The sequence below is a fragment of the Borostomias antarcticus genome (assembly GCF_949987555.1).
Source record: "Borostomias antarcticus genome assembly, chromosome: 36".
Lineage (NCBI taxonomy): Eukaryota > Metazoa > Chordata > Actinopteri > Stomiiformes > Stomiidae > Borostomias > Borostomias antarcticus.
The window spans coordinates 126,260-138,482 of NC_140269.1; the positions used below are offsets into that span (position 1 = coordinate 126,260).

Consider the following 12,223-nt stretch of genomic DNA (forward strand, 5'->3'; position numbering starts at 1 on the left):
GTGTGTGTGTGTGTGTGTGTGTGTGTGTGTGTGTGTGTGTGTGTGTGTGTGTGTGTGTGTGTGTGTGTGTGTGTGTGTGTGTGTGTGTGTGTGTGTGTGTGTGGTGTGGTGTGTGAGTGAGTGAGTGAGAGAGAGCTTAGGTAAACATCTCTCCAACAGCCACCCAGGGTAGCAGTTGGACAGTGAGCCCAGTCAGCCAGGTCCTCACACACACGCACACACACGCACACACACACACACACACACACAAACACTCTCTCTTTCTCCCAGAGCCAGCCCAGGTGGTGTTGCCGAGGCGTCTTAAACCCGATTGGACGGCGATCATGTGATCACATGGCGTCCTCTCTCTCTCTCTCTCTCCTCTCTCTCTCTCTCTCTCCTCTCTCTCTGCTGCGGACGGAGGATGTGATGAGCTGAGATGTCAGAAGCGCGTATTTCTCTATTTAGAAGTGCGTGTGTGTGGGTATCTCATATAACATTTATAGTGGCGTTCCTGGTGTGTGTGTGTGTGTGTGTCTAATATAATGTCAGGTCACCTCAGGATTCAATCAGTTCCTTTATCGTTGGATCTCATTCTCTGCCCCGCTCTGGGTCTCATGGAAAGTCAATTTAGTGTGGGATATATATATTCTCTCTCTCTCTCTCTCTCTCTATTTCTCTCTCTCTCACTCTCTCTCTCTCTCTCTCTCTCTCTCTCTCTCTGACCACAGTCTGGAACGTTCTAGCAGGCCTCAGATCTCTCTGACGCCGTGCCCGGTCCAACCTTAGTGTAAGCACATGTGACATCAGGAGAGGAGGTGCCCCTCTCCCAAACAAGAGGCTCTTTGTGTGTGTGTGTGTGTGTGTGTGGGAGGGGGTGTATGTGCTTCTGTCGTGTGGGTGTATGTGCGTGTGCGTGTCACTCAAGGTTGGGGGTTTTATGTTTAAACTGGGTAATTCACTCACTGCTGGATCGTTCCATGTAGAGAGCAGAGAGAGAGAAAGAGAGGTGGGGGAGAGAGAGATGGAGGGAGAGATGGAGGGAGAGATGGAGAGAGAGATGAGAGAGATGGAGAGAGAGATGAGAGAGAGAGAGGGGGGGAGAGAGAGATGGAGGGAGAGATGGAGAGAGAGATGAGAGAGATGGAGAGAGAGATGAGAGAGAGAGAGGGGGAGAGAAAGAGGGAGAGAAAGAAAGCGGGAGAGAGAGGGGGGGAGAAGAGAAAGAGATGGAGAGGGAGGGGGGGGCGCGGAGAGAGAGGGGGAGAGAAAAAAATCAGGAGAGAGAGGTTGGGAGAAAGAGAGAGAGAGAGAGAGAGAGGGATGGAGGAGCAGCGGGGTGTATCTGATGGAGGAGTCTGTCGGATACAGAGAGCTCCCTGGTTACCGTCTGGTTCAACCCTCCCCTCCTGTCTGCCTCTGCCGTAGACCGGCAGCCTTGCTTTCATACGGGAGAATACAACTTTAATAGGCTGTTCAGAAATCATGTCATAACAGCCAGCCGTGTCAGCAAGGTCGAGCAGAGAACAGGAACACTGCAGCTAGAACGTTATGGAGAGCCCAGGGCCCTAACACAGAACACTGCAGCTAGAACGTTATAGAGAGCCCTGGCCCCTAACACAGAACACTGCAGCTAGAACGTTATGGAGAGCCCTGGGCCCTAACACAGAACACTGCAGCTAGAACGTTATGGAGAGCCCTGGCCCCTAACACAGAACACTGCAGCTAGAACGTTATGGAGAGCCCTGGGCCCTAACACAGAACACTGCAGCTAGAACGTTATGGAGAGCCCTGGCCCCTAACACAGAACACTGCAGCTAGAACGTTATGGAGAGCCCTGGGCCCTAACACAGAACACTGCAGCTAGAACGTTATAGAGAGCCCTGGGCCCTAACACAGAACACTGCAGCTAGAACGTTATAGAGAGCCCTGGCCCCTAACACAGAACACTGCAGCTAGAACGTTATACACACATTCTGCTGCTAGAACGTTATACATGTCTCCACAATTTGATCTGCTCATAATCGAGCTGGACTGTGTGTGCGTGTGCGTGTGTGTGTGCATGTGTGTGTGTGTGTGTGTGTGTGCGTGTGTGGGCGGACGGGCGCATGTGTGAGAGAGTGAGGACAGACAAGCAGGCACACAGACAGACAGACAGACAGACAGACAGACAGACAGACAGAAAGGGAGACAGACAGACAGACAGACAGACAGACAGACAGACAGACAGACAGACAGAAAGACAGACAGAAAGGGAGACAGACAGACAGACAGACAGACAGACAGACAGACAGACAGACAGACAGACAGAAAGGGAGACAGACAGACAGACAGACAGACAGACAGACAGACAGACAGACAGACAGAAAGGGAGACAGACAGACAGACAGACAGACAGACAGACAGACGGACAGCCAGACAGCCAGACAGCCAGCCAGCCAGACAGGCAGGCAGACAGACAGACAGGCAGACAGAAAGGGAGACAGACAGACAGACAGACAGACAGACAGACAGACAGACAGACAGACAGACAGACAGACAGACAGAGAGACAGAAAGGGAGACAGACAGACAGGGAGAAGGATCATTAATGTAACTATTCAGGAGGTGCCCTACTTACAATCCAGCTATATCTGCCAGAGCGTGGAAATACAAATGTCAGGGTAATGTCAGTTTGAAGACCAAGACTAACTAACGCCACCCTCCTCTACCCTCCTCCTACCTCGTCCTTACCTGAGTACGAGGAGAGAGGTGAGGACAGGGACGGGGTGGAGGATCAGAGACAGAAACAGAGACAGAGAGAGACGTCAAGAGAGATAGAGAGACGGAGAGAGAGAGAGAGAGAGAGAGAGGGAGAGAGAGAGAGGGAGAGAGAGAGAGGGAGAGAGAGGTGGAATGTTTTCAGAGTGCGGAATGTTCCGGCAGCAGAGGGCACTCTTTCTTCTCTCATCCCTCCTCCTCCTCATCCTTCACTCTCTCTCTCTCTCTCTCCACTCTTTTCCAGCGGGCAGTGAACCCACCTGCTAACATCTGGCTCCTGTCTCTAGTGGGAAAGGTTGCAATCTGCATTAATTCCCGGGACGGTTGACTCAGCAGGCCAGTCGTCACGGTTACTCATAGGCTCCAGCTTTGATTGGCAGTGACAGAAACGTGACACCACCGTAGACACGCTGATTTTAGACTGTATGAGCCTTTTCACACCCACAAAATGTGTGTCAAAATATGTGTCGGTTTGTATTGTGATATAGGACTTGAGTAGTACTTATACTCTATTTGAATAATACTTATTCATACTGTATATAGTATACTTGCACACTGTTCTACTTTGTGTTGAGCTTGATAGTTTGTTTTACATTTTATACACATCTCATGTATTTTATTGTGTTGAACTTGACTTGAATACTATTTGTGAATAGCATATAACTATAGCATATAACTATAGCATATAACTATAGCATATAGCATATAACTCTTATAGAGATGTGTAACAGGGCTTATGTGTACCGTATAGAGAGGTGTAGCAGGGTGTATGTGTACCGTATAGAGAGGTGTAGCAGGGTGTGTGTGTACCGTATAGAGAGGTGTAGCAGGGTGTGTGTGTACCGTATAGAGAGGTGTAGCAGGGTGTATGTGTACGGTATAGAGAGGTGTAGCAGGGTGTATGTGTACGGTATAGAGAGGTGTAGCAGGGTGTATGTGTACGGTATAGAGAGGTGTAGCAGGGTGTGTGTGTACGGTATAGAGAGGTGTAGCAGGGTGTGTGTGTACCGTATAGAGAGGTGTAGCAGGGTGTATGTGTACCGTATAGAGAGGTGTAGCAGGGTGTATGTGTACGGTATAGAGAGGTGTAGCAGGGTGTATGTGTACCGTATAGAGAGGTGTAGCAGGGTGTATGTGTACGGTATAGAGAGGTGTAGCAGGGTGTGTGTGTACGGTATAGAGAGGTGTAGCAGGGTGTATGTGTACGGTATAGAGAGGTGTAGCAGGGTGTATGTGTACGGTATAGAGAGGTGTAGCAGGGTGTGTGTGTACGGTATAGAGAGGTGTAGCAGGGTGTATGTGTACCGTATAGAGAGGTGTAGCAGGGTGTATGTGTACCGTATAGAGAGGTGTAGCAGGGTGTATAGAGAGGTGTAGCAGGGTGTATGTGTACGGTATAGAGAGGTGTAGCAGGGTGTGTGTGTACCGTATAGAGAGGTGTAGCAGGGTGTGTGTGTACCGTATAGAGAGGTGTAGCAGGGTGTATGTGTACGGTATAGAGAGGTGTAGCAGGGTGTATGTGTACGGTATAGAGAGGTGTAGCAGGGTGTGTGTGTACGGTATAGAGAGGTGTAGCAGGGTGTGTGTGTACGGTATAGAGAGGTGTAGCAGGGTGTATGTGTACCGTATAGAGAGGTGTAGCAGGGTGTATGTGTACCGTATAGAGAGGTGTAGCAGGGTGTGTGTGTACGGTATAGAGAGGTGTAGCAGGGTGTATGTGTACGGTATAGAGAGGTGTAGCAGGGTGTATGTGTACCGTATAGAGAGGTGTAGCAGGGTGTGTGTGTACCGTATAGAGAGGTGTAGCAGGGTGTATGTGTACGGTATAGAGAGGTGTAGCAGGGTGTGTGTGTATAGTATAGAGAGGTGTAGCAGGGTGTATGTGTACGGTATAGAAGGGTGTAGCAGGGTGTATGTGTACCGTATAGAGAGGTGTAGCAGGGTGTATAGAGAGGTGTAGCAGGGTGTGTGTGTATAGTATAGAGAGGTGTAGCAGGGTGTATGTGTACCGTATAGAGAGGTGTAGCAGGGTGTATAGAGAGGTGTAGCAGGGTGTGTGTGTACCGTATAGAGAGGTGTAGGAGGGTGTGTGTGTACCGTAGGGCCAGACAGCAGCAGACTGAGACATTAAAGAAAGTCGCCGTCTGAGCAGGCAAGGTTTCTTCCTCCTTGTTCCCTGTCGACCTGCGCCGTGCAACCACTTCTTCACCTCCACTTCTTCACCTCCGCTTCTTCACCTCCACTTCTTCACCTCCACTTCTTCACCTCCGCTTCTTCACCTCCGCTTCTTCACCTCCGCTTCTTCACCTCCACTTCTTCACCTCCACTTCTCCACCTCCACTTCTTCAACTCCACTTCTCCACCTCCGCTTCTTCACCTCCGCTTCTTCACCTCCACTTCTTCACCTCCACTTCTTCACCTCCACTTCTCCACCTCCACTTCTTCACCTCCACTTCTTCACCTCCGCTTCTTCACCTCCGCTTTTTCACCTCCACTTCTTCACCTCCACTTCTCCACCTCCGCTTCTTCACCTCCACTTCTTCACCTCCACTTCTTCACCTCCACTTCTTCACCTCCACTTCTCCACCTCCGCTTCTTCACCTCCGCTTCTCCACCTCCGCTTCTCCACCTCCGCTTCTTCACCTCCGCTTCTTCACCTCCACTTCTTCACCTCCACTTCTTCACCTCCACTTCTTCACCTCTGCTTCTTCACCTCCGCTTCTTCACCTCCACTTCTTCACCTCCACTTCTTCACCTCCACTTCTCCACCTCCTCTTCTTCACCTCCTCTTCTCCACCTCCTCTTCTTCACCTCCACCCCCGCTTCACAAGGTTGGTTGGTTTCCGTTTCCACGGGAACATGTCAGCAGACTACATCACACAGATGTGTGTGGGTGGGTGGGTGCGTGCGCGTGTGTGTGTGTGTGGGTGGGTGGGTATGGGGTGTGATTCGTGCCAGCGTAACAAACACTCAGTGCTTTCGTCGCCTGCATTGCGTGTATAAAGGTACTTTGGCGAGCTGATTAATAGGCGTGCATATACGCACGCGTTACGATTCACTCGCATTCTCAGAGGGTGACGTGTCAAAAGTGCCGTGCCATTTTTGGGCACATGCATGTAACGTTTGCACGTTCGCGTTAAGTCAGCGGGCACTAGAAGCATTGAGCGGGGCTCATTTGTCCATATTGAATAAAAATTAAGAATATTTATTTGCACTCAATCAAATTCCAGGACCCTCCTTGCATAACTTTTCCTAGATATGTGTCGTTTTATCTCCACTATCGCTACATTTTCAAATAAGAGCGCGCATCATCAACTAGCTGTAGCACAGGGGTGCTGAGGATCAGCACCAAAACACGTAGGCTATAATAGTATAAGAATGTATTTTGGATTTTGACATACAGTAGGCTATGGCGCAAAAGGGATTGTGAGTGTAGGCTACACTAATTAGCCTACAATCAACTAGGATGGGCTCCATAGCCTAATGATTATCAATCCCAGCTGTGCGATTATGCGTCCTGTGTAGCCTATAAATTGACCTTGCTTTTCATTGTAAAATATTATGCTAGATGTGCTTCAGTTTTAGGAGTCAAACCATGGCATGCCAGCCTTAACACGTGCGGGCGTTTAAACGTCTGTTGCGTACGTTGGCATGGCACGTTCCACACGTCACACTATAATATTAGCAAACCACACAAACGTGTGTCTATACGCACGCTTATTCGTTTGATCAAACTATAAGGTGTAGTGTTAGGTGTCAGGTATTTGATGCACATATTAGGAGTGACGTGTCAAAAGTGCCGTGCCAACGTTCAAAACATAGAACACGCGTGCACACGCCTTTACGTGTTAACTGCGGGCACTAGAAGCACCGAGTGGTGGTAATTTGAACACAAGTGAATCAAAATGATAATTGTTTGCACTCGATCAAATTCAAGGACCCTCCTTTCATTACTTTTCCTAGATATCAGCGTTTTTATCACATGTTTACATTTCAGCCGTTTGTCTAGACTGCAGTGCTCTTTTCTGTCAGCAGATGTCGCAGGCGGGTGATTTATATTTATATTTGTAGCATAATGTAGGCTATGTGTTATAATTATGTGCAAAATGATGACAATCACCTAAATCAAAAACAATGAAGCACATGTATTGCTATAGTTCGTTACCAAATGTTAGGCTTGTAAGACTCAACTTAATCATTATTAATTCCGCTATTCCTAAATATCAGAAGAGATATCTGTCTCACTCGCTCTCGGAGCAGGTATTGCGCAACACAAAGCAGGTATTGCGCAACATAGCCACGCGCGCCAGGAGACCCGCTCTGAGAGACAGAGAGAATGAGACAGTCTTTTTCTGTGAGGGAGGAAACACGAGCAATATTTTCAATCATGCTTTCCATTGATGAATCACGAATAATGTATATAAACAGTGCAAATAAAAATAAATCGAAATAATAGGCCTATTGTGCAAAATAAAATAGCCAAACGAATTGTAGGCTACATTTGAAAGTGTTCAGCCTGGTGTAGGCTGGCCTATAGGCAAAAAAATGAATGCATTGATACTGCAAAATGGTTTCATTTGAGCTGAACACTACACAACTGATTTAATCATTTCTATAATATCAGGTGATTGCTTTGAATGTTACAAATTAGTTGAAACAGTGGTAGCGATTTGCAACCTGGTAGCCTACAGTCTGGGGAAGCGTTGGGCCTTCCCGCGCCACCACAGAAGTGGGTCTTCGCTCGCTCCAGCTCATCTTGAGTTGACGGCATAGTCCTCCTCCCCAAAGAAAGACCTGTAGGCCTATTGTTTATTTCGATTCATTTTTATTTGCAGTTTTACATTATTCTATATGTGTTTTTTTGTGGACCAATATTTGAATAAAATTTGGCTTCAAAACGACATCTGGTAATTTGATTTATTGTATTTAGAAAAGATAGCCCTCTATTGACAAGAAACACGTGTATCTGAACATTTGTTTTAAATTGCGAAGAAAGAGTCATTCAGATATTAGGCTTTATTAAAAACAAGTTGCTTAACATTTGCGAATTCCATTTATTGAGAATGCATTACCAATTGGCAAGGACGAGATTAGAACCAGCTATGATTTAAAGGCAACTGACCTTACACGTGCGGCCGCTAACACGTCTGCTGCGCTAGCAAGGCACTGGCACGTTTGACACGTCGCTATGCAATTTCTGCACACATTACAAGCGAACGTACGTACGTACATCTATGATTTTACCAAACTGTCATGTGTAGTGTTGGTGTCGCATATGTGAGGCGCATCTAACCTGTAGTGTTGCCGTCACGCACACGATGCGCAATACGTGTAAACAACATGTGCACAGCGTCTGCGTTACAGGTACGTTACAGCTATGAGACGTCTGTCTCTCCATTGTTTGTCAATGGAAATTATACACGTGCGTTTAGACGTTTGATGTCATCGCGTCTTCTTAAGTAGGCGCAAGTCAAGCGTTTCAGTATGGTGTGCTGGCACTAATCACACCCCATAGTGGGTGGGTGGGGGCGTGCACGTGTGTGTTTGTGTGCGTGTGTGTGTGTGTGGGTGGGTGGGTGGGTGCGTGCGCGTGTGTGTGTGTGTGTGGGTGGGTGGGTGCGTGCACGTGTGTGTTTGTGTGTGTGTGTGTGGGTGGGTGGGTGGGTGGGTGGGTGCGTGCGCGTGTGTGTGTGTGTGGGTTGTGTGCGTGCACGTTTGTGTGTGTGTGTGTGGGTGGGTGGGTGCGTGCACGTGTGTGTTTGTGTGTGTGTGGGGGTTTGTGAATTGAGATTCTGCGGGAGACCTTAATTTTCTCTCACCCCTCCCAACTCTAGCCAGGAACCTGCCAATCAGATCCGTGAATTCCTTCCTGCATCATTGCTCCTGTACACACACGCACACATACACACCACACACACGTACACACACATACACATACACACCACACACGTACACACACATACAAACACACACATAAAGAGTAGGTTGATGGAATGGGATTGTGTGTGTGTGTGTAGTGCTGTGTAGTTTTATGTTATGGCTTCTCTTCTTCAGCTTTAATAAACTATCTGAACTGGCCCCAGGCCTGTCTGTGTGTGTGTGTGTGTGTGTGTGTCTGTGTGTGTGTGTGTGTGTGTGTGTGTGTGTGTGTGTGTGTGTGTGTGTGTGATCAATCTCATCATAGTATTGTGAAATACCTCACACACGGTTTATTACTAATTCCACTCATCTCTCTCTCTCTCTCTCTCTCTCTCTCTCCATCTCTCTCCTCTACCTCCCCCCTCTCTCTCCCCCCCCCCAGACCCCTAGACCGCTCAATATCATCAAGCAGAACAATGGCGAGCAGATCATCCGCCGTCGGACCCGGAAGCGTCTGAACCCTGACCCCGTGACCTCTGACCCCGGCGTGTCCAAGCTACAGCGTGGCGGCGAGGAGCGTCTGAACGGCAGCCCCCTGGACGAGCCCGGCGCCGACGGCCCCGCCCCCCTCTCCACGCGAGGAGGAGGAGGTGGGGCCCTCCCCGCCGGCGCCGCCGACCTCCTCCACCACGCCGCCAAGTATGAGGGCTACGCCCCCTCGCCGCCGGGGGGCGGCGGCGGGGGTGGGGTCAAGGGTCAGGCCAGCCCCCGCTCCACGCACGCCTTCCTGCTCAGCCAGACCCTGGAGATACACAAGCGCATGCCCCCGCTGCACCTGGCCAAGCACCCCCCCCCACTCCGCACGGAGAGCCCCGGCGAGCTGGGGGCGGGCCCCCCCGGGGGGGGCGTGGCCTCGTCCGAGGGGAAGGGCGCTGGAGGGTCGGAGCGCGGCAGCCCCATAGAGAAGTACATGCGTCCCTCGAAGCAGGCCAGCTACTCGCCACCGGGCTCGCCCATCGAGAAGTACCAGTACCCGTTCTACGGCCTGCCCTTCCTGCACGGCGAGCTGCACGGCGACGCCGACTGGCTGCGCTTCTGGACTAAGTACAAGATGGCCGCCCCCGGCGGCGCCGTGACCGCCGCCGGCGCCGCCGTCGGGCCCCACTACCTGGGCGCTGCCCTGCCCGCCGCCTGCCAGGGCTACGTGCCCTACCCGTCCTTCAGCCTCACCCCGCCCCACTACCCTCCCCCGCCGCCTCCCCCACTCCCGCCGCCGCCTCCGCACCACTCCTCCTCCGCCTCCTCCGCCGCCGCCTCCCCCCCGCAGGAGAACGACGCGCCCCTCGACCTCGCCATCAGACACCACCCCAAAGCTCCGCCCAACGCCGTGGAGACGACCGTCGTCGTCGGCAAGCGAGCGTTGCCGTCGGCGACAGAGAAGGTAGCGGAGGGGATGAAACGGAAAGAGGAGGAGGAGGAGAGGATGGAGGAGGAGGAGGAGATGGAGGAGAGGAAGGAGGAGGAGGAGGAGGAGGGGAGGAGGAGGAAGGAGACGTGCGAGCGCGGCACCCAGGACGAGACGGCGTCGCGATGCGTCCACTGCGCCGTGCTCTTCCTGGACGAGGTCATGTACGCCCTGCACATGAGTTGCCACGGCGACGCCGGCCCCTACCAATGCAGCATCTGTCTGCACGCGTGCGCCGACAAGTACGACTTCACCACGCACATACAGAGGGGGCTGCACCGGCACGGACAACACGCCGGCGACGCCCCGCCCACCGCCGCCGCGACGCCGCCGCCCGTCCCCAGCACGCCCACCCCGCCCAGCTCCACGGCCCCGCCCACCCCAACCTCCGCCGCCGGGGGCGCGGAGGTCAAACCCGAGGTCGGCGGCGACGACGACGACGACGGCGCTCACGGCGACGACGAAGTCGCTCGTGAGGTCTCTGCCGATGATGTCACAACCGAAGCCCTAGAGGACTGAGGGGAACGAGGGGGGGGCAAAACAGGGGGGCGGGGCAGAACAGGGGGGCAGGGCCGCACAGACTCGGACTCGCACCCGGAGCGTAGCCTACCCCAGTAGCGGCACGAGAGAGAAGAAGAACGAAGCAGAGTTGACGGACTTAACGCATCCTTCTCCACTGGACTCTACTGTGTGGTGTGGTGCGGTAGCTAGCCCGCCAGGAGGAGTTGTGCCTGGGCAGTCTGTAGAGAGACCTTCCTATAGGACTGGTCAGTCTGTAGAGAGACCTTCCTATAGGACTGGTCAGTCTGTAGAGAGACCTCCCTATAGGACTGGTCAGTCTGTAGAGAGACCCTCCTATAGGACTGGTCAGTCTGTAGAGAGACCTCCCTTTAGGACTGGTCAGTCTGTAGAGAGACCTCCCTATAGGACTGGTCAGTCTGTAGAGAGACCTCCCTATAGGACTGGTCAGTCTGTAGAGAGACCTCCCTATAGGACTGGTCAGTCTGTAGAGAGACCTCCCTATAGGACTGATCAGTCTGTAGAGAGACCTCCCTATAGGACTGGTCAGTCTGTAGAGAGACCTCCCTATAGGACTGATCAGTCTGTAGAGAGACCTCCCTATAGGACTGGTCAGTCTGTAGAGAGACCTCCCTATAGGACTGATCAGTCTGTAGAGAGACCTCCCTATAGGACTGGTCAGTCTGTAGAGAGACCCTTCTATAGGACTGGTCAGTCTGTAGAGAGACCTCCCTATAGGACTGGTCAGTCTGTAGAGAGACCCTCCTATAGGACTGGTCAGTCTGTAGAGAGACCTCCCTTTAGGACTGGTCAGTCTGTAGAGAGACCTCCCTATAGGACTGGTCAGTCTGTAGAGAGACCTCCCTATAGGACTGGTCAGTCTGTAGAGAGACCTCCCTTTAGGACTGGTCAGTCTGTAGAGAGACCTCCCTATAGGACTGGTCAGTCTGTAGAGAGACCTCCCTATAGGACTGGTCAGTCTGTAGAGAGACCTCCCTATAGGACTGGTCAGTCTGTAGAGAGACCTCCCTTTAGGACTGGTCAGTCTGTAGAGAGACCTCCCTATAGGACTGGTCAGTCTGTAGAGAGACCTCCCTATAGGACTGGTCAGTCTGTAGAGATACCTCCCTATAGGACTGGTCAGTCTGTAGAGAGACCTCCCTATAGGACTGGTCAGTCTGTAGAGAGACCTTCCTATAGGACTGGTCAGTCTGTAGAGAGACCTCCCTATAGGACTGGTCAGTCTGTAGAGAACCCCCCCCCCCCCCCCATTGGACCGGGGGTCACACAGAACTCACTGGGGGGTCACAGACAGAACAAGGCTTTTAGTAAAGGAAGGTGCTTTTGAAGAGAATGGTACTAGTAGTGGCTTTTATTTACTCTGTTTATTGTTTGTTTGTTTGTTTGTTTATTCAGAAGTGTTACCTTTGTTACAGTTTTAGCAGACACGGTACTTCAGTGATGTTACGTTACCCTTGGCTTCCTTATGCTATGTTACAGTATGTCAACAGGAAGTGATTCAGTCATGGCGGTTCATCGTCTCACCCGGTTGGCTAAGCTCTCACACAGGGAGGACGTGTCAGTCTGGGATTGGACAGACGAGAAGACACAGCCCAGCTGTGTCACCTTGTGATTGGCCGAT

The 12,223-nt window shown here is 51.6% G+C and overlaps 1 protein-coding gene across 1 annotated transcript in view; it reads left to right on the plus strand.

Annotated features, from left to right (window-relative positions):
- LOC311328001 (zinc finger transcription factor Trps1-like) overlaps positions 1–10,581 on the plus strand; it is a gene marked incomplete at both ends in the record, with an annotated part of 108,977 nt that extends 98,396 nt beyond the window's left edge. Inside the window, 2 exons of the mRNA XM_084461113.1 lie at positions 9,040–10,038; positions 10,141–10,581. Of these exons, the coding sequence (XP_084317239.1) occupies positions 9,040–10,038; positions 10,141–10,581 (1,440 nt within the window). The remainder of the gene's footprint in view (positions 1–9,039; positions 10,039–10,140) is intronic.
- Positions 10,582–12,223: the final 1,642 nt, after the last annotated feature.